The sequence below is a fragment of the Pongo abelii genome, chromosome X (assembly GCF_028885655.2).
Source record: "Pongo abelii isolate AG06213 chromosome X, NHGRI_mPonAbe1-v2.0_pri, whole genome shotgun sequence".
In the NCBI taxonomy this organism is placed as follows: Eukaryota; Metazoa; Chordata; class Mammalia; order Primates; family Hominidae; genus Pongo; species Pongo abelii.
Window position 1 is genome coordinate 139,667,549 of NC_072008.2, and position 23,735 is coordinate 139,691,283.

General features: G+C 39.4%; 1 protein-coding gene across 1 annotated transcript in view; it reads right to left on the reverse strand.

Annotated features, from left to right (window-relative positions):
• GPC3 (glypican 3) overlaps positions 1-23,735 on the reverse strand; it is a 459,357-nt gene that overhangs the window by 145,001 nt on the left and 290,621 nt on the right. Inside the window, exons 4-5 of the mRNA XM_024240565.3 lie at positions 19,997-20,130; positions 10,056-10,181 (exon numbers count right to left, since the gene is read on the reverse strand). Of these exons, the coding sequence (XP_024096333.2) occupies positions 10,056-10,181; positions 19,997-20,130 (260 nt within the window). The remainder of the gene's footprint in view (positions 1-10,055; positions 10,182-19,996; positions 20,131-23,735) is intronic.

Sequence of the window (23,735 nt, forward strand, 5' to 3'; positions counted from 1 at the left end):
TTATTTCCCCAAAAAAATCCAGTTTACCTTTATGGGAAGAAACATGGCCCACACCTCTTCACCCTTACTCTGGACATTTACATGGGCTGCTCAACCATGGTATAATGGTAATGACAACATCAACACCAGATATCAATTATTTAGGTGCCTATGTGCCAGAACTTATCTTCACAACAGCCCTGTGGAGTAGGTATCATTACTCCTATCTTATAAATAAGGTAACAGAATGTCATATTAAATGTCCTGCCCAAAGCACACAGCTGGCGTCTGAACCAGGATTAAAATATCCATCTGGGGCCGGGCGTGGTGGCTCACGCCTGTAATCCCAGCACTTTAGGAAGCCAAGGAGGGCAGATCACTTGAGGTCAGGAGTTCGAGACCAGCCTGACCAACATGGTGAAACCCTGTCTCTACTAAAAATACAAAAATTAGCCAGGCATGGTGGCACGTGCCTATAATCCCAGCTACTTGGGAGGCTGAGGCAGGAGAATCGCTTGAATCCGGGAGGCTGAGGTTGTGGTGAGCCAAGATTGTGAGACTGCACTCCAGCCTGGGTGACAGAGCTAGACTCTGACTCAAAAAAAAAAAATCTATCTGGATCATTCTAAAGACTGCACTCTTCCCAATATGTATTAATCACCTAGTGTATGTTTCCTAACGTTTCAGGGTCTTCTCACTGAAGACCTCAGCCTGCACCACTGATGATCAACTGGTTGAGAATCAACAACTTGTAGATGGCAGGGATCAGCCATAAACCCACAAGGCTTTTTCCAAAAAGGAGGTAGAAAAATTATTTGGAAGACTGGCAGCATCAGTGGAGTCCATCTGTCACTTACCAAGGCACTACCTTTGAAGGAGGCAATAATACTTAAGGGGCAGAGAAGCTCTAGTATGTTAATTTACTCATTTCTTAAAAGCAGATATGTTTCTTCCTGGTTCCATCTCCTAAGCCTTCCAGGCTAAAATAGAAGATTTCTGATTCATGGAGCAGTGATAGTAAAAGGAGACAGGCCTTATCCAACCATCAGAATCACATTTCCAAGAGGAAATTAGGAGGTGATGTTTATTTGTTGAGGGTGTGGATATGTTGGGACCTGCTTTGGAGGCCCCCAAATGCTCTTTTCTTTGTATCACAAAATGATCCAACTGAGCTCAACAGAGGCTAGAATTGTACGCTAATAGGACACAATCTGCTTAAAGTAATAAGCTATCCAGTATTCAACAGGTTGTCTATAGACATATCAATGTTGAGCCATGAAAATGTCTCTTCCTGCAACTTAAGACATGACAGTCAACCAAGTCTAACACATCCTGAATGGAGCACACTGTATTAAGCCATCCGTCAGCAGCATAAGCTGTGTTTTTCTCACTCAATTCTGAAGGTAAAGCTACTGTATATGACACCATAATCTTAAGGGATAAATGTTACTGTATTGCCACGAGAGTATGTCCTGATAAATAGCTGTCACTAAAGACTACATCTAAAATAAATCGCTGCTGAAAAATATGCCAATCTAAGTCCATAGAGAGATTATTACATGGGGGTACTCTCCAAACTGATCTGTTCTGCCTTACCAGGATTTAAAAAAATTCTTAGCTGCCATAAATATTTCATGCTATATCAAATTAAGTCACTTTCTGCATAATCTATTTCTCCTTCAAAGGCTTTCCAAGAGCAGTCTTGACTTATCTAAGGCAAGGTAGAATATGTAAACTGCCATACTAGCAAAGCATCATTATACTTCAGTATGTTCATTCTTGGGCACACTCAGGCTAACATAGCAGTTCCCCATATTGGAAAAAATGAAGTGTCATGTTTCTGCTCCTGGGAAAACTAAAGTAGAAATGAAATCCAAAAATGTCTTAGGGGGACCAGGAACTGTGGAGATAGACAGTGACAAATCAAATACCGAAGCCCTATTTGTCCCTCTCTCCCTCCCACCAGCCTTTCATAAGCAGAGCCTCCTCCAATACAGGGGCAAAGGAAGAACTAGCCATGAGAAGAGAGAGCTGGGAAGCTGAAGACTATACCTCAGTTTCTAACCCTCAAATCACCATAACAGTGGCTGAGAAGAGCTACTGAGTCTCACCTTCAGCATGACTTTAGTTTGACTTATGCCTGAATCAATGGACTTTCGGACCTGACTCAATGCTACTGAATATTATTTCCATTGTCCATTGTTTATGTTTTTCTGTACCCTCTTCCTCTTGGCTCTGTATTTTATTTATTTATTTCCCCATTGATGTTTGCATTGGCTATCCTATATTTAAAATTGTATGCATACTGCCTTGGGCCCTTTGGAGAAAAGCCACCCTATAAATTAAAAAACAACAACAAATAATAACTTATTTTAGCATGAGAGCATGGGAGCGATGTATAGCAACTGCTGCATACCACTGGCCTGTTCTGACGTGACTAGAATGAGATGTGCATGTTTTATATGTATGTGTGAGTATATATGCACTTTGGCATATAGGTCTTTTTTTTTTTCACTTAATCTCTTTACTACTAGATTGACGATTCTGAAGGTCTTTCCTTGTTTCCATGTAAACCAGTGAAAGACTTTTTCGTGTTAGAAATTTTTAGGTACAACATACACTACTTGGGCGATAGATGCACTAAAATCTCAGAATTCACCACTATATAACTGATCCATGTAACAAAAACCCACTTGTACTCCAAAAGCTATAGAAATAAAAATTAAAGAAAAGAAAGAACTGTGCCCCCAACCAAATTTCTCAAAACATACCGTGTTCTTAAAATAATTGCATTATAAAAGCAGAATCTATTCTCCCTTGCCTTTCCTAGATCATAGGGGAAAAAAGAAGCTATTTCGGTCATTTAATTGTTTGTATGATTTTACACATCTCATGAATTGGGTGTTCATGGTTCTCTCATGTTCACTTCAACTTGCTGACATGCCACAGTCTATCCTTCCAACCCAGCAGAAAAGAGAGAAAAATGTTTCCTTACTGTACTTTTCTGAAACATCCAGAAGGTTTTGAGACAACGGACAAAACTCTGAGAATTAACATAATTGCTTTGCATATTCCCACTTTTGCCTTCTCAATTAAGCAGAGAAATCCTGAAGAGGCATTAGAAACATTGGAAGACTTGTCTGGTCAGTGGAAATAAGAGAATTCAGAGTGTGTGTGTGTGTGTGTGTGTGTATATATATATAATTTCTTAGGTGAAATGAGAGGTAAGATTGCATAAGATAAAGAGGAGGCAGATTCACCACAATTTGCCCCTGCAGATCTTAGGGAGTTTATTTAGTAAGCCAGCTGCCCCATGTGACAGTCTCAGAGTCATCATGAGAGAATTAAAGATGAACATGCATTCATAACATAGTTTTGTTTTGTTTTTTAAGAAATGGGGTCTTGCTGTGTGCCCAGGCTGGACTGAAACTCCTGGGCTCAATTAGTCCTCCTGCCTTAGCCTTCTGAGTAGCTGGGACAACAAGCACATGTCACCACGCCCAGCTCCAATTCATAATGAACAGAAGTGGCTATGTAGAAACTGTCAGCCAGAAAACAGCAATATCCTGGAGCTGACATCTGGAGCTAGGCCCATCTGGCCCAGCAACGTGATAAAGGGGTAGCATGAGCAGCTCCAGCTGAATCACAAAGGGAACTAAGGCATCATGCCACAAAGTAAAGTACAAGTAGTTGTCTATGCAGAGTTGATAAGCCTCAAAGTCACTAGGGAAATACAAACCCCTATGGGAGGTGTGCTAATTGTAGGAGAGGCCAGCTGACTACAAACAGAAGGCTGAGACAAAGACTCAGGGGAGAATCACTGCAAAGGATTACAGAGATGAGGTCTGGTGATAGGCTAGCATTTAGGTGGTGCTCAAGGATGATGGGGATGGGAGGCCTATAGGTTTGGCTGACCTGTCTTCAAGGATAAGGGTGAGCTAAGCTGAATGCAGAGGTAGTGAGAGAGATCTGACAGAGAAGTAGTTGCTCAGAGTTTATATAAAAATGGATAAAAACTGATGAATGGATAAACAAAATGTGTTATATACCTGCAATGAAATATTATTTGGCCATAAAATGATAAAGTACTGATATGTGCTACAACTTGGATAAACTTTAAGAACATAATGCTAAGTGAATGATTCCATTTATATGAAACCCTTAGAATAAGTAAATCTGTTGTGACAGAAAGCAGATTGTTGCTTGCCAGGGGCTGGAGGAAAGGGGAAATGGGGAGTGCCCATTAATGTACAACAAGGTTTCCTTTTGGAGTGATGAAATGTCTTGGAACTAGAGAGAAATGGTGGTTGTACAACATTGTGAATGGACTAAATGCCAGTGAATTGTACACCTTAAAATGATAATTTTGTCATGCAAATTTTACCTCAACACACACACACACACACACACACACACTTGTGCCTGCACAGATATGCACAATACACATGGATGGGGCCTCTGTTGTGATACCTCTAAGAGGAGCTCTCCCTGGACTGCTGGGGAAGAGATGGGGTTGATTTTCTTTTTTTGTTTTTTTGTTTTTTTTTGTAGATGGCTGGAGTCTCGCTTTGTCACCCAGGCTGGAGTGCAGTGGTGCGATCTCGGCTCACTGCAAGCTCTGCCTCCTGGGTTCACGCCATTCTCCTGCCTCAGCCTCCCAAGTAGCTGGGATTACAGGCACCTGCCACCATGCCAGGCTTTTTTTTTTTTTTTTTTTTTTTGTATTTTTAGTAGAGACGAGGTTTCACCATGTTAGCCAGGATGGTCTCGATCTCCTGACCTCGTGATCCGCCTGCCTCGGCCTCCCAAAGTGCTGGGATTACAGGCGTGAGCCACCGCGCCCGGCAGAGATGGGTTGATTTTCTTTCCTCATCCTTCTCATTAGGTTGTGAACTCCTTAGCAGGGGCAGGAGCTGGATTCCACTTATCAAGGTACGCCCTATTATATATTAATATATATATTAATATATATATGCTCAATTAATATATATATTATATATTAATATATATATTAATATATATATTATATATTAATATATATATTAATATATATATATGCTCAATTAATATATATATTAATATATATATATGCTCAATCTGTGTGGAATGAGCCTGAATTATCAGGTTTTTTTTTTGAGATGGAGTCTTACTCTGTCACCCAGGCTGGAGTGCAGTGGCATGATCTCAGCTCACTGCAACCTCCGCCTCCTGGGTTCTCAGCTCACTGCAACCTCTACCTCCTGGAAAGTGATTCTCCTACCTCAGCCTCCCAAGTAGCTGGGACTACAGGTACCTGCCACCACGCCTGGATTTTTTTTTTTTTAATATTTTTAGTAGAGATGGGGTTTCACTATATTGGCCAGGCTGGTCTCGAACTCCTAAACTTGTGATCTGCCTGCCTCGGCCTCCCAGAGTGCTGGGATTACAGGTGTGAGCCACCACGCCTGGCCTATCAGATATTAAATGTAAAGACAAAACACGTTTCTTTTTTCTCACAAACTAGGGGTTTTTGAACATATATAGTTTAAACAGTTTCTGTGTTATACTAATTTAAACAAGTGTCAAACTCTGTTTACTAATTTATAGATTCTAAACTAATTTATAGAAACTAAAACTAATTTATAGTTGCTCTGTTATACTAATTTATAAAGTATCAAACTATCCAGAAAATGAATGAAAATTTAGTCAATTATCCAGATATTTGGCCTAGCAAAAAGGGTGTTTGAGAATGATTTACAAAAATGTTCACTCTTCATTTGGGTGTTATCAGGGCAAAGACATATACTTATTGTGAAGTCCAGTGTTAACTCAGCAATCTGGGTTCCTTTATCTTTCTCTTGGTCTCAAGGAGTCTCTAATTGAAATTCTCTGTAGTTTGATAAAGGCAGAAGCTGGAGGATATTTCTGCCTTTGGCAATTGTAGGAAATCTTTGCCTCTAGGATACGCTAGTGGCTCACATAAAAGAGGATATCTCACATGGGCCCAGTTTGCTAATTTGAAGGTTTCTCAGCTAAGTCCTGGTAGACAAACCAATGTTTATCTCAAGCCCAGATAGGGTGGTGGTGGGAAGCTGAGAAGGAAGAATGATAGGCTTATGTGGTACTCCCTAAGACTGGATGGGTGAAAACATTCTCTTCATTCATATTTCAATTGATTGCATTCATAAGAGATAAAAATTGAAAGGATGGAAAATATGACCTTATTCAGGGAGACAAGGAATTAACTCTTTAAAAGTTGAGTGATCTATACATCCATAGTAGGCTACAAACAGCTCTAATAACCCAGCTGACATGAATATTGCTCAGTATTTCCCTCAACATCAATATTTTCCTTTTGATCAAGTGTCTCCACTGAGAAGTCTTATTCCCTATCAGGATCCTTGATTTTCATAATTTTTCTTGACTAAAAGTAAAATTTTTCACAGGCACACAAACTTGAACTAGAAAGATAACAAAGTTACAACCCATTGGACAATAGGAAGTGGTAACTGTTACTTAAGACTAAATTAAATGATAAATTTATTGAAAAGCTCTAGAAAGAGGTTTCCACTATAGATGAGACACGAGTGCAAAGCTAATCTTTATAAATGGTACAAATAGAGGCCATACATGTCTTCAGGCTAAAGAACTTCATATTATTAAAGGTATATTCCTGAGTAATTTAAAAAAAAATTTAGTTTGACATTATTCCCTAGTTTGATCATTGCATTAGGTCAGTAATACAAGTTAATTATAACCTGAGGTTACTAACCAGGAAGGAGTCACTTCCTGGATTACACTACCCTTATTCTGTCTGAAAATATGTTTGATTTATTTTCTTCCTCCCTTCCTTCCCTTCATCCTTCCTTCCTTCTTATCTCCCTTCTTTCCTTTCTTTCTTTCCTGGATAGTATATATTAACAATAAAAGTCGTTTTGAAAATAAAGATTTTTCAGAAATCAGAAATATAAATAGGAGTTTGGAATATTAGCTTTTCTCCATACTACACTATTTATTTTATTATTTTGTTCAATACCCTAAGGCTTAAAGCTAGCAAATGAAACAAAAATATTTCAGTGAACATAGTTCTTTTAATGATATAAAAGTACATTTGGCTAACTTTTGGACTCATTCAAATTTAGCAGGCTTCGGATTCCACCATTTGATAGAAGAGAAATTTCTTGGTTCTAGGGCATCATCCTTCACCAAAGTGTACCAAACATGAAGTAGTCAGTATGAGCAAAATTCAATAAAAATTCCACTAATTCAAAATACATAGGCCTGGGAATAAATTATTTTACAATTAACTAAAACTGGATCAATCTGATTTTTCACCATAAACAATAGAAGATAAATCCAGCAGGGTTATAATATTTGCTTCAAACAATCACAATGAAGAAACAAATATTAGTGCTTGATATTGGATAAGTGCTCAAATATTTGTTAGAATGAATACGTGAATGAATGAACACATCAGTAAATAAATATATTTGTAAAGTAAAATTTCCTTTTTAATAAGAAACCACGGTTAGAAGATAAGCTGCTTAAAACAAATATTCAGGAGTTGTTCATTTTTCGCTAAAGTAACATAACACTGGACAAGGCACTGGAATGGTTTCTCATCAAGTTTATGTAAGAAGCACACATTTGACCTGTGGATATATTCTTTTTCAAATAGTTATTGTTTGTATCAGTTTTAAAGCATCAGCTTTTTATAAAGCCAAATACCAACTGCTTTTTTCTGAAAATAAAAAAAATATATATGTTCATGATTCTTCTTAGTACCTGATGAGCTTTTAGGATGACAAATATACATTATTTCTCCAGTGCATGCAGCCATTAATCCTTCCAGGCTAATTTACATTTGCCAGAGAGAAGTGTATCTCCATACAATTTCAGTGCCTCATTCAGGGTAGCATGCAACCTTATTCTCATTGTCCCATGTCAGTAAAATAGCATAGATGAGGAACAAGCTATTTTCTGACATGTCTTTTGTTTTGCGTTGGAAAGAGGAGGAGTGAAGGGGAAAGGGGGAGAAATAGAGAAGTAATATAAATTGAGCTTCCAGCATGTGCCAGTCTGCTAGGGCCTTTTCATTTATGACCTCTCCTAATAGTTACAACAATCCTGTGAGATGCCCTTCCCTTACCGAGGAGGAGGACCTTCAGACTTTTTAGGTTAAGTGAGTCACTCAAGGCCACAGTTAGCAGCAGAACTGAGAGGCAAATCCAAATTCATCTGGCTCCAAAGCCTTCCTCTTTGCGCTCCATTATACTGCTAATAAATTCCATTCAGCATTCCATGTCCTGGTATTGGGTCCCACTAGAATGTAAGCTCTTCAAAGCAGCTAACTTGCCTTTTTTGCCCTTGCATCCCTACCTAGCACCTAGCTTGGTGCCTAACACATAATATCTCAAAACAAAAATGTTGAAGGTATGAATGAGTGAATAAATTAATAAGAAAAAAATACACACAGATTGTCAGACCTGGAGGGGCTCTAATCCAACCACCTCCTTTTTTAGATGGGGGAAACCAAGGCCTAGAGAGATTAAGTCACTTGCCTTTGGTTAAGCAACTAATTAGTGAAAGATTCAGACTCGATTTTGGGTCTCTTCTGTATTCTCCTCTACAACATGCTACGTGTACAAACATTTTCTAAAGCATCTTCATCAACTCCTTGTGGTTTCCTAAGCATTCTATCCTCTTGATTTAATTTTTTAATCGCAAGCTATTCCTCCCACATGGAAAGCAATGGAGGTTAGGAATACCACTAGCACACCAGAATGAAAGCTCTGTGAGGACAGGAAATTATGTCTGTTTTGTTCATTTCAACAGGCTTGGCACTTAGAATGTGCTCAGTAAATACTTGCTGAATAAATGAATATAATGAATATATATGATTTCCTTTTCAGTGATGAGCAAATTCTTCACAGATAATGATAGCATAGATTATATTAACAAATACTCGGCTGGGCGGAGTGGCTCACACCTGTAATTTCAGCACTTCGGGAGGCCAAGGCAGGTGGATCACCCAAGGTCAGGAGTTCGCGACCAGCCTGGCCAACATGGTGAAACCCCATCTATACTAAAAATACAAAAGTTAGCCAGGCATGATGGCAGGTGCCTGTAATCACAGCTACTCGGGAGGCTGAGGTGGGAGAATCACTTGATCCTGGGAGGCGGAGGTTGCAGTGAGCCAAGATCACGCCATTGTACTCCAGCCTGGGCGACAAAGTGAGACTCTGTCTCAAAACAAAACAAAACAAAAAAAAAAAATGCTCCATAAAATATTTCAGTAAAATTGCTCAGTGAAATGGTATTCCTCTTTCCCTCCCTTTTCTTCCTTTCTCTATCTTCATCTGTATAATGGAGGAAAATAACAGTATTCATTTCATAGGATTGTTATAAAGATAAATAATACATACAAAGCACTTAGCATGGTACTTAATATACAATTAACTCTCAATAAATGATAGCTATCAAGATGAATGTGATTTCTTCAAATCAAATAAATAAGGACCCACATAATGAGGAGATGGAAGAATTGAAGACAAAAGAAAGTTGTTTTATGCTTTAAACTCTGTAAAATTGCCTTCAGACACAGTTCTCTATGTGCTTCAAACTTTGCAACTTCTAGGAGGGCTATAAATTATAGACATCATCTGGAATGTCATAGATATTTTCTCTTTTTCTTGAAGAGTCTCGCTCTGTCACCCAGGCTGGAGTGCAGTGATGCGATCTCAGCTCATTGCAACCTCCACCTCCCAGGTTCAAATGATCCTTCTGCCTCAGCCTCCCCAGTAGCTGGGACTACAGGCTTGCACCATCATGCCTGGCTAACTTTTGTATTTTTAGTAGAGTTGGGGTTTCACCGTGTTAGTCAGGCTGGTCTCGAACTCCTGACCTCAGGTGATCTGCCCGCCTCAGCCTCCCAAACTGCTGGGATTACAGGCATGAGCCACCGCACCCAGCCTCATAGATTTCTCTAGAATTTTTCTGGTGAAATTAATGGAGATAGAAGACATAATTAACCTTTATATAAACATATGACAATTATTCCTCAAATATTGCTATATGTAACTTTCAAAAAAGATCACCTCTCCACGAGTTCTTGTCCATTCCAGCAAAGGGTGTCGTTTTCCGCCACAGGGCTATGGCTGCAGATGTAGCCAGGCAAAGCACTATAGAAGCTGATGAAAGACTTCAACTTCTGAATTAGTTCCCTAAAAGAAAAACAAGACATCTGCACATAAGAGGCAAGTAAACTCAGTATGAGAAAAGTTTAATTTCCTTATCAGCATGACAGAAAGGCTCTGCCAGGCTGATTAGAGCAATAAATGACTTTTAAAGACATTCTTGGCTACAAGGCCACAGTTTAGCTTTTTTAAAAAAATCAATAAAATGATATTAGAAAAAAAGTTGACTGCCATATAAGGTGCTGTTTCTATCAGAAGGATGATTTAATTCCAACATTCATTTTCTAAGACATTCCACTTCCATTTTTTTATTCAAAATGCTGTTACCTACATTTTCAAAGGTGCTGATTACAAGGTACACTGGAGCACTACATATCTTTTGGTTTCTGAGTGTAATTGGGTGCATTGATTGTAATTTACAATGCTATTACCCTAGAGATGGCCCGTTTCCATATAGGCTCTGGCTAATGGTTGCAGATCAGAATTGCAGGGTGCTCAGAACAGTATAAGCTCTATGAAATTCTCCTGGCAATACAGTCAGAGCAACTCACATCTGCTAGAAGAGGAAGGTTTCTTTGTTATTTGTATATTGTGGCTCCTGTGAGGGAGAGGGAGCAGGTTGGGGAACAATTCTAGTATATTTTATTATTTATTTGCTTTTGTTTTTGTGCTACATATAATAAGACGTGTGTGTGTGTGTGTGTGTGAGAGAGAGAGAGAGTGACAGAGAGGGAGAATATATTATGTCTGCAATTATATGTAAATACACACACCTATACCAGAAAAATTTCAGGTCTGTTATTTCAGATGTACACGGATACACAAAGTAATATGCCTTAGACTAGAGAGAAGTGGATATGTTTAAAAAGAAATATTAAAATATCTATGTAATAGATGTACAGTGGTAAACAAACAAAAATAAAACACACTTTATTTTCTAAAGCAATGTTACTGATAGAAAATTAAAGCATCCTTCACATCCAAATGTACCTTATGTCTATACTAAGTTTTTGGAGACTCTATTCAGGGAATTTTCTGGCAGTGGAGTAATTATTCAATATTGTCTCCAGGCTAAGAATGGACTGGCCTGATGTACAGGCCTCTATAGGAACCAGAGGCCTGAATATCATTTGGACACTGGTGGAAGTCCTTAGCCCAGAAATGCCTTCTGGGAGTTGTTCTCAGATCTGGCCAAATGAGGAAGACTGGTGAAAATATCCTCTTGGACTTAATCCGATTCTTCATTTTATTACTCCATGGTTTAAGATGGCTTGTCCTCACCAAAACTCATGTTGAGGTGTGGTCCCCAAGGTGGCGGTGTTGGGAGGTGGTGCCTTTTAGAGGTGAAAATGGACTTATGCCTGTCTTGCAAGCCTGGGTTGTCTCTCCAGGGAATGGATTAGTTACCAGGAGAGCAGTTGTTATAAAGTGAGACTGCCTTTCATATTTGTCCTTTTCACTTGTGCTCAGTTCCCTTTCCTTTTCTCCACCATGTTTTCACACAGTATGAGGCCTTCATTTAGAAGGCCTCACAAGATGAGGCCGCCCAATCTTGAACTTCCCAGCCTAATAAATAAACCTCTTTTCCTGATAAATCACCCAGTCTTAGGAATTCTGTTACAGCAACATAAAACAAACTAGGACAATTACCATAAAACTATTCATTTCAACTAATGATTTAAGAGGTGGGGGAGGGAGAGAAAGGGCTCTCAGCATAGATTCACAAAGGCTTGGGTCACTGCAAAGCCAAGGTGATGGACAGAACAACTCAAGAAAGGTTGTTGGGACATATTTAAATTCTGATACCCACAAGTTGCTTCCTGTTATGCCTGTACCCCCCACCCCACAGCCTACCCCTGGTGTCTGAGCACCATCAATCTCCAAAAAGAAGAGGCTCAATACAGAGCTCTGAAAATAAAAGTCAACATTATAGTTTCTCATAGAGGAAAAAGATGGGTTCAATTAACAGCTAATAGGAGAGATGTTCTGTTTTACAAGGTAATAATACAGTTCCCAAGAGTGGAAGCTGAAAGAGTAAAGGCTGAGTCTAAGTAATTCCCCCCACTCCATAAGGAAATAGAATATGGCCATTAGTCTACGGGAAGCAATGGCCCTCTCTTAAAGGAAAGAGTTTCCCTTAGGCCTCTCCCTACCTCCAAATCCCCTCTCACTAACACAGCACATGGCAAGAAAAATTGAACCCATGCAAGGCCTTCCATTTTGATTTCCACAGAAGTTAAAAAAAAAAACCACTCTGAAGTTCTCCCAACCCTTGCAGTTTTCTTGGTGGATCATAAAGATTATTGACAATTTGAAGAAGATCCAGATGAGGTTCGATCTAAATGTCAAGAGCATGAGGGGCTGCAATAAACATAAGACCTCCCACTTTAGTATAGAAAGATATTACCTGGAAGGGTCAAGATAAAAGCCTAAGAAAACCACAAAGAATGTGAATATATTAGCCTGTTCTCACACTGCTATGAAGAAATACCCAAGACTGAGTAATTTATAAAGAAAAGCCAGCTCTGCATGGCTGGGGAGGCCTCAGGAAACTCACAATTATGGCAGAAGTGGAAGCAAACATGTCCTTCTTCACATGGTGGCAGGAAGGAGAAAAATGAGTTCCAAGCAAAGGGGGAAGCCCCTTATGAATCCATCAGATCTTGTGAGAACTAACTTACTATCATGAGAACAGGATAGGGGAACCACCGCCATGATTCAATTATCTCCACCTGGAATGATAGCTAAAGGGTACAGAGTTTCTTCCTGAAGTGATGAAAATGTTCCAAAATCTATTGTGATGATGGTTGCATAACTCTGTGGATATACTAAGAACAATTGAATTATACACTTTAAATGGATAGATTGTATGGTATGTGGATTAAATCTCAATAAAGCTGTTACCCTTGCCCCTCAAAAGAAAGGGTAGAGAAGATGTGAGAAATACGTCTTAGAGAAAGAGAGGGTTCTCTACTATGGGGAGGGATGCCCCTTGGAAGAATGAAAAGAGACAGGGAGGAGAGTTGGGAAAAGCCAGGCTGGATGCAAATAAAATAAACACATAGGTGGTGAGGGAAGAAAAGAGAAATTTGTAAAAGCTGCAGCTTCAGTGCCGCAACAGCTGTAAACAGTTCAAATATATTTCTTCCTCTATCTTCTAAAATAAAGTATTTTGTTTTCTTTCTCATTGTAAAAGAAATATATGTTCACTATGGAGAATTTAGAAAATAAAGAAAGATAGAAAGGGAAAAAATTCATTGTCCCACCAGACACAGATAATCACTGTTAATATTTCAATGTATTTTGTTCTAGATTTTTCTCTTGAGTAAAGTTTTACATTTATTTCTTTAAAACCTATTCTTCTTGACAGGCTTGTTCTCTGAGTTCCTTTTTGTTCTTAGTGTGTATTATCTCCATTAGAATCCACTTAGAATCCAAGGTAGATTTGACTACAAGAACCTCAGAATTAAATAAATCCTGGTTCTCAACTAATTCCTAGGCCCTGTGGGATGAGACAGTACCTGCCTTTTGGAGAACAAAGAGTAGGTCTCCAGCACAGTTTGCAAACTGGTCAATATCTTAGAGTCCCAAAGGACAGTGTTACGGTAAAGGCCATTCCTTTATGGAAAACCTTCTGAATTACTGTGAGGAAATACATCTTGGTCTCTAAAAGAAACTGATTATTGAAAATAAGTGCAGACATACTGTTTTGGAGGGTAGGGAAGAAGACTTCAGAAACTGTTGGAGAGTTAATGAGCTTTTCAAATGACAGCAACAACAGGTGATAATGTCCTCTGACACTACAGCAGCAGAGTTACAAGAGTAGTTTACCTCCTACCAAGTTCACTGGGCCTCTCTCATCTCTCCTCTTCTTTATCTCTTCCTGTCATTCCTTTCTAAACTTGTTCCAGCATAGGAATTAAGTGTATTTTAATATTTTCTTAAATAAAGGTTTATATTCCTCTGCTTATAGTTGTGAAAGAGGAGTTGAATATTTCTATTTTTCTCTTTAAAGAAAGACACATGAAACTAAACTAAGTGACATGTTAATTACCCATGTATGACACAGTCCAGATTTTTTTCCTTTGTGCTAGTGGCGCATGACAGACAACAAAAGAATCTCCACCTGTGAACTAAGACAGTCTGCTCAACTGAATTGTTCCTAGGGGGAAAAGAAAGAGGATAGAAAGTTTGGACAATTCGTTGCCCGGGATGGGAAAAACAATTTGATTGAAGGGAATGTTCTTTGATTGTAATTCCACTTTATTCTAATACATACATGTCAAACATAGCATTGACACACAAAAATTCTGATGCCTACGGCTCTCAGTTAGACAAATCCAACATTTGCTTACGGCAGCCTGCTCAGGAAAAAGTCTCTTCATAGAGGTTTCCATTCATTGTGTTAAATGTGGAACTAAAGGATAGGGCCCCTCTGTAGGCACGAGCCATTTTCAAATATGGCAGCTGGGTGCACCTGATCTTCCCTGGAGGGCTTCCATCATCCTGAAGAGGATCATCCCTTCCCTTCTTTGGCTGCAGGGGAGGGGATTGCCTTTGCTTTCTTGCAATGATTTGCTTGGGCAGGCATCAAAGCAGCACTAATTGGAAATCACTGCAAGTAAAAACAGCCTTTCATCCCTGACTGCAGACCTGGAACTTTTTTCCTTTATTATTAAGGTTCGTTTTTTTCTCTTCATGTAAAGTAATATGAGCTTATTATTTTTAAAAGTTGACAATGCAAAAAAGTACCTAAACTAAAATAACGAAAATTGGAATGATGTAAGATCATGCCTAATTCTGCTGGAGAGAGCCTTTCACAGTTTAATCCCAAACTAGAGCTTTCTACCATTCTAAAGACTTGCCCGTACTTTTTCTCATAGTGTTCCCCTTGCCCAGAATGCCCTCCTTTCCTTCCTCAATCTGCTGAACTTGTTTGAACTTATCCTTCAGGCTGAGCTCAAAAGTTACCTTTTCCAAGAAGTCTTTCTTAATGCTCCCAGGAGAGGGGCTATCTTCCCCATCTGTGACACTGCCACTCTTTTGCACCTAGCTCTGATTTGGCACTCACCCCCCAATGTATGGAAATTATTCATTTGCATGTCTCCCTCCCTAACTAAGCTAGGTGCTCTTCCATTCCTCAGAGCCTAGCCCTTACACAATGTGAAGCATAGAGATGGTGTTGACAGATGTTGAAAGAAGTAGAGGCCTATTTAGGGCAGAACGACTTGTACCAGATACAGAACTCATTGATTCACTCAGGACATACTTTGTTGTTTTGTTCAGAGTGGGTGGGAGTAGGCATTGATTTTGGACTAGGGGAGCTGAGGTCAGCTTTTGTTCTTTTCTTTCTAGGTCATTTACTAGTGTCACCTGATCCGTTGCCCCTTTAGACCAAGTCAGAGGGGAAGGAGAGGAGGGGGAGCACAGGAAGGAGAAGGCTGGAATATGTAGATATAATTTCACAAGGGTGGAGGGACTGTGTGACTTTCTCACAGGTTAGCAGTTGGGCCAGAAGCTTGGTATCTGTAGATGCAAGATGGACTATTCAACCATAGATTCGGCATTTGAACAATGGAAAAATATTGTTTATGTACTCAACCAAACAGTATATTGTATAAACATGGCAAGGTAAACATTATCATAAGAGAAGCAGTGAAGTAGACATTCGGAAGGGCAAAGAAGGGAGAAGCTGACAACTTAGATGTGCCAAAAATATGAAAGCTAGAAGGGGCTGTGAAGATCTGATTTCTTCTATTGTGATTGTACTAGTTGTGCATCTTGTTCTCCACTCACAGTTTTAAATCTATGACAGATATTTTCAATGCTTATCCCTTAAAGGAACACTGAGTCCCACACATAGACCACCAGTTGAGTATCAAATCGCCTTGAAATTGAACTAAGCTATTTCTAAGATTAGCTGTGTGTTGCAAACTACCCAGTTGGGGGCAGACAAAACAAACAGATGACTTCTGAATACTACCAAAGGAATTCATTGTGTGTTGTTATTTTAATAAGGCAAAGGGCTTTTCAACTCATAATCAGATTCAGACAGCTTGCTCACAACCTCCACAGACTGAATACTACAATAGGGTTCCTTTGCAATTATCATATTTTTAACCACAGAGGACGGAGCTTGGGCATGGGCATGAGGAGTGCTAGAGGCACATATGTTTTTCTGGACAGTGTGAAATACTGTGCAGAACATACTGAGAGATTTATAGAGGTACTAACACTGCAAAAACAAACCGTCTTAATAACATCAGATTGCAGGGGGCAGTGGATTTAGCAAGAGATCATCTTAATTCCCACTTCTCCTCTCTCCCTAAAAGGGGTTACAATGCCTATTTGAGGGAGTTAAATAAAATCAGACACTCTCCTGTTGTTTCATTTTCTTCTTCTGCCAGAGAATTCACAAAGAAAGGTTCCGTCTCAGATTCTAATGCTTCAGTTTCAATAAAAGTGAGTAACATCATTGGACAGGCTCAATATCCTAACAACCAAAGAAGCTCTGCCTGACCATCATTTACTCAACTCCACAGGCTTTGTCAGTTTTTCTTACTATCCTTTCTTTTCCTTGGAGGATGAATCTAGGCCACGTGTGGTGGCTCATGAGAATGACTTTAACCTGGGAGGCATAGGTCACAGTGAGCTGAGATCGCGCCACTGCACTCCAGCCTGGGTGACAGAGCGAGACTCAGTCTCAGAAATATATGTATATGAATCTAAACAAAGTACCAAATCCAGTGCCCAGCCAAAACCTCATTTATCAGTTTCTTCTTTCCCTGGAGGAATCAACACACATACAGCTGTCCCCACTAAGGCAAAAGGGAATGAGTTCCCCGGAGCCCAAGATAGAAGTCATAGCAACAGGCTTGGGTAAACCTCCTACTTATAAATGTGTCTAGGTTGGCAGAGTAATCTCAAAATGGGACTGAGTGGGTGTGTTAATTTTGAAAAAGCTCTGCATGTGATTCGGCTACAAATTCATATACCACTTCCTCCATGAAGCCTCAAGGTTCTGTCTTTCCCTGTAGGCTGCCTCTGTACTCTGGACATTCTTTTGCTTTAGCACTTACAAAGCTGTTTTGGAATTATTTGTACTTAAGTCTATTTCCCCATTAAACTGAGTTGGAGAGCAGAGATTGTGTCTTTGTATTTTCAGTGCCTAGTATATATTTTGGTACTTAACAAGTGTTTACTAAATTTTGGCTGAATTGAATAAAGATACACCCCACCCACACACACATATAGAGTAAGTCCTCACTTAATGTCATTTATAGGTTCTTGGAAACTGAAACTTAAAGTGAAACAATGTACAGCAGGTCCTCAAATAACGTAGTTTCATTCAAGATCGTTTTGTTATAATGGTGATGAGGAAAAAATTGGTTTTGTTATATGTCGTTTTGCTTAAAATTGCAGTTTCCAAGAACTTACAGACATAGTTAAGTGAGGATTTTCTATCTATCTATCTATCTATCTATCTATCTATCTATCTATCTATCTATCCATCTATCTATCTATCCACCATCTTCACTTCAGTCAAATATGGAAGGGGTTGCCACTAGTTAAAGGTCAATGCCTTAGATGAACTGAAGTTTATTCCTAAGGTGGTTCAGTCCAACAGTAAATGCAATGGAGAAAAATGGACAAAGGACAGGCAGGTGCAAAAGAGAGCCTTAATAAATGGCCTAAAAGACAAAAAATTTCCAAAGAACCCCTATGCTATAGGAAAATGGCTCTCAAACATTTTGATGTTGGGAGCCCTGAAGTAGTTTTGAAATACATCCACAAACTCCTTGATTCTCCTCTCTTCAAGAGGTGGAGCTTAATTTCCTCCCTCTCCTTGAGTGTGGATTAGAATTAGTGGCTCACTGGCTGGGCGCAGTGGCTCACGCCTGTAATCCCAGCACTTTGGGAGGCTGAGGCAGGTGGATCACCTGAGGTCAAGAGTTTGAGACCAGCCTGGCCAGCATGGTGAAACACTGTCTCTACCAAAAATACAAAAATTAGCCAGGCATGGTGGTGGGCACCTGTAATCCCAGCAACTCAGGAGGCTGAGGCAGGAGAATTGCTTGAACCCAGGAGGCGGAGGCTGCAGTGAGCTGAGATGGCGCCATTGCACTCCAGCCTGGGTGACAGAGCAAGACTGTGTCTCAGAAAACAAAACAAAACAAAAAACCACAAAGAATTAGTGGCTCACTTCTAACAAATCAAATATGCCAAAACTGATGGTGTGTCACTTCAAAGACTAGGCCATAAAAGACACTATATCTTTCTCCTTGCTCTCTTCTATGGATCACTTATTGTGGGGTAGCCAGCTGCCATGTCCTGAGGCCATTCATGTGGTCCATACGGTGAGGAACTGAGACCTCCTTCCAACAACCAGCACTAACTTGTTAACACTTGTAAGTGAGCCACTTTGGAAGTTGGTCCTCCAGACTCCATCAACATTTTGAACGACTGCAGCCTCAGGATCCCAAAGAGCTTTTGTTTATATGATATATATTTATCGATATTTACTGTTTTAGAAATTTTTAAAAATTTTAAATTTATTATTAATTTGAAACTAGCAATTGTGGACCCACTACATGTTAATATAAATATTAATAACATTTTATGACAACAGTGAGAAAAATGGTATCATTTTTCATTTTTGCAAGCTGTCTCTACTGTCTGGCTTGATGGGGGGTAGGTAGATTCTCCTATTGACTTCTGCATTTAATATGTTGCAATAAATTGTTTTGGTTGAAGTATATGAACAATATCCAGCTTCACACAAATATGTAATTAGCAAAAGGAACATCTCATAGGTGCCCTGAAAGCGTCACTGGGACTCCCAGCAGTCCTGGAATTACATTTTAAAATAGCTGCTACAGGGAAACTAGGAATCCATTAGATTGGAAGTCAACAAAAGAGAAGAAATGAGGACTTTCTGAAATGCTTCAGTGGGGGAACTCTGTCAAGCTGCATTACTGCCTTCTTTCATCCTAAATTGTATCAGATCATGCTAAGAATTACCATCTCAGAAACCCCTATAGGAAAATGAGAGGAATGAAATAGTTTAGCCCAAATCTGGGATGTTACTTAATTCCTTTCTTCATTTTCTATCTATAGGCCAATCTCACCTAACCTCCTCGAGGTCAATAGGAACAACTCATGTCTAGCTATTCTTGAGCCAGTGGCAGGGCTGGCTACATGTGCAGTCTTTTCAGGTAGTGCAGTTCTTCTAGAATTGTATTGGGCTTTTGATCCAATTTCTACCCCTTTATTGTAATCAAAAAAATAGAATGGGGATAGAGGGAACCTGGATCAGAGGAGAATGGATGAAGAGAATAAGAAACAAACCTGGATTTTGTCCCTTGACTGTTATTTTAAGAACCAGGAACCAGATCCTTCATTTTATCATTTTTAAAAGAGGGTGTAAAGTGTGCAGTGTCTGTGTATACACATGAATGTGTCTCACCAGCTTCTCTCTGGTGAATTTAACTCTGACTCACTGTTAATAATGGGAAAAGCTACAAAGCAAGCCAAGGAATTGTGAGACCAGATTGTAAGCAGAAACTATTTTGCTTAATCAATAAAAGATCTTGAATAGGGAAGTCCTTTCCACACATGTTGCTGTACTAGATATTTATGAACAGTAAATTTACATTTAAATATGGCTTGGATATAATACCATCTTTTTTTAAACATTGACAGATGATAAAATTTAATTAATCAAGCACTCTACTCAGAAGAACTAAATAACATGTATTTAAGAAGTTTCACTCTAGTGGTTTTTGACCTTAAACTACAATTGCTAATTGTATGCTGGAATAAAGAAAAAAGAAACCTCTCACCTTCTTCGGCTGGATAAGGTTTCTTCATGTTCTACATGAGCAACTTTTAATACTTTCTTGTCAATAAACAGATCTTCAGGATAATAAGCAGATCTATATTGGCGTTGTTGAGAATGGGCACATAACTTGCCAATCTGAAAAAAGAAATGCAATATAATTATGATACTTGTGCAGATATGATAGTAGAAACAAATTCTGAAAGGCACTTCAATTTCTTCCCCCAATTTTAAACAGCAGAACAAAGCTATGACTAGAGTCAAAAAAGGTGATAAGCTTGTAAGACAAAGAACCATTGGTGGAAAGAAGGCTGGAGACGGGGAGTGGGGGCCCCATTCTAAGTACAGCCTATTCAGAAATTTTCTAAGATAAAAAACATCTTTTTTTCTATAGTGAAGTATACATTTGAGAGGACCGTCAACGCAGGCCTCACGCTATTGATACCTTTCAATGGCACTAAGTATTAATACGTATGAAGAAGTTCACAAAAGGGAATTGCAAAATTTAGGAAGAACTGGTGCAGAAGATGGGGGTTGTGTAGCCAGTTAATAGAAGAGCAGCCTCCCAAGCACAGAGTGCTCCCAATTTCTATGAGTATTTTGTTATAAGACCCAAGCTAAGGTACTCTGATAAAAAGTGTGGTTGCTCATCTGGATTTCCTAAAAATACCCAAGGGAAGAAGGCAAGTCAACCAATCAGTAGCCAGTGACAGGCAGCTCACACCTGTAATTCCAGCACTTTGGGAGGCTGAGGCAAGAGGATCACTTGTGGCCAGGAGTTCAAAGCCAGCCTGGGCAACACAGCAAGACCCAGACTCTGCAAAAAATAAAAAATTAGCCAGGCATGGTGGCGTACACCTGTAGTCCTAGCTACTCAGGAGGCTGAGGTGGGAGGATCGTTTGAGCCTGGGAGGTCAAGGCTGCAGTGAGCCATGATTGTGCCACTGCACTCCAGCCTGAGTGATAGAGGCAGATCCTGTTTCTAATAAATAAATAAATAAATAAGCAAGCCAGTGTCATCACCTATGAATCATATATCATTAAATAAGCCCAGGATTAAAAGTATTTTAAAAACATAGGTGCTCAAGAGTCTCCCTTTCTTCCTTCCTCCCTGTCTCCTTCTTTCCTCCCTTTCTTCCTTCCATCTTTTCTCATTCATTCATTCAAAAATATTTATTGGATATCTCTCTCTAAAGCTGACCTCTTTTACACTCATATAGCAATACTTTTTTAAAAATGGCATAATCTTTCTTACTTAGCTCCATTCTACTTGATTTTTTTGGTTTAATTATTAGTAGATTTGCTACTTTTTCACTTTCAAGCAAAAGCCTAAATGAACTTCCATATAAAGAAATATGAATATTAACATTCTTATATATCTCCCTTGTACCAGACACTATGCCAACTATTATCATCCCCATTTTAGAGATGAGGAAATTGAGGCTTAGGGAGTTAAGTGACTTGCATGAGGCAGAAAAACAGTGGACTCACTTGTCTGACTTAGAACCCATTTGTCTGACTTCAAAGATTATGCAACATTGCCTCCCTAGCAGATAATGCTTGACCTTCCAGTGGCTTACATTCTACATTGTAGACAAATATAAAGAACTACCAGTCCTCAAAAACATAGCCATCCAACGTAGCCAAGGTGAATATATGGACTGTAAACTTCAGGAAAAATATTAGAAATATCTGGCAAGGAGAAGGGTTGTATGTTTGTCACTTTTGTATTTCCACGCTATTCAGACTGGATTTTGTGCGCCTAAGTTAGGTGAATTAATTGAAGTGAATTGAAAGAATCTTCTATTATCAGCCTCAGCTCAGCACTCTATTTATAAGCCATGGGCTCTGTGTGGTAATCCCAGCTTCTGGATTTCTCAAGATGGCCCTGACAGCATTTACTAAGTTATCTATTTATACAGCTTTGGAAGGCTTTTCATATAAATAAATTCTCGAATTAGAAAAAAAAAATCTAGAATCAGAGTAGCATCACCTTCATTTATAAAAGATAGCATCTATAGTTTGATATTCAGATGAGCTATACTCAATAGTTTATCTTAAAGGGAATAAAACAAAAGCCGAAGACACTTAAAGACATTCCATTTGGCTTTGGAATGCATGATACTGAATTTTTCAGACGTGCTTATGTAATAATGCTATGTGACTTGGGCTAATATTAACTTCAAACAAAGCGTGTGCATTCCATGAATATGCCTTAACTAGTAGCAGTCTGGTAGGGTGCTTTAGGTCAGGGGCTGCCTAGCTGGACCGGGGAGTTAAGTTCCAATCATTTTCAAAGCATATAACACAGATGCCAAATAAATGTGGGCAGACTATGTATTACCACTTTCTGTCTGAAGACATATACATGTTTACTTTGTGAAAATGCAGGTGAAATTTCATGGAACAAAACCTTGATGTTTGTTCCATAAATATCTATTATTCTGTGAATAAACATTCATGTGAGAACTTATTTCAGTAGGATCAAAGTATTCTTAGCACATTCAGGAGCACAGTACACATTCTCTTGACCTACACCTGTTCCCAGTCCAGCACCAAAATCAAATCTTTCACACATCTTTCACAGTAACTTGTCTACTTGCAACCCACAGCTGTGAAATCTCCCTCGCCACTGAAAGTCAGCCCTTTGTATCAGTGAATACTAATTGGTCCACAGCAAGACTTCAAAGTTTTTAACCCCCTCACCCCTCACCAACCCCAACCTACTGGAAAGGGGTGCAGCTGAGGCAAAAGTAGGAAGGTTAAAAACAAATGATAATGTCGCCACTCTGCAGTCTGACCTTTCTTCCCAAGCCACCCAATGTAGTATTATCAAGCCAACTTTCCAAGGCTCTGTGTGGGGTAAGGGGCAAACAATGGTGTCCTGCCAATAACCCTACTCCTCCATCTGAAATGTGCCACATCTTATCAGACAGGCTGCATTTTCTTCCACAAATCTACCATGAAGCAAATTCTTCTCATATACAAAGCATTTGTCAAATATATTCCCTCCTTTGGGCCCTTCTCCTTACATCTTTCACCTCCACACTAGGTGAGCTATAGGTGAATATTATGAGCTTATTTTGAGAAGTGGACACTAAAAGAAAACATGACTTACAAAGAGATGCAGCATTCACATTAAAGAAGTCCTTTCAGCTTCACACTTGGGAAACGTCAGGCTATGCTGGGAGACTTAAGTCTTATTCTTCAGCAGCCCTTACTGAAGAAGCCAGCCTCCCAAGTGGCATTTTAGAAATCAGTATCCTGCCCAGGAGTTCTAGGCTCTTAAATAAGAAGTGCAATCCAATTTCCTTTCGCTGACTAATGTATCTAGTCAAGGATGCTGCTACCTTTAAATTTGGTTAGTTGGAGGGAATTTATTGGATAGGTGAGTGTCTCTATCAAAAGACTGGAATATAAAACCTTTTTGTTTTCCATAGACCACGATTCCTAAAGGTGTTTTTATTTATGTGCTAGACTTCTGACAAGGAAAGCAATAGTGCTCTGCAGGGTTACAAGTCCTGAAACATAAGAAGAAGGCAGGGCCTCTGACCATATCCAGGCCAGGAAGATTTTTTTTTTTTTTTTTGAGACAGAGTCTCACTCAGTCGCCCAGGCTGGACTGCAGTGGTGCGATCTCGGCTCACTGCAAGCTCCACCTCCTGGGTTCACGCCATTCTCCTGCTTCAGCCTCCCGAGTAGCTGGGACTACAGGTGCCCACCACCACGCCCGGCTAATTTTT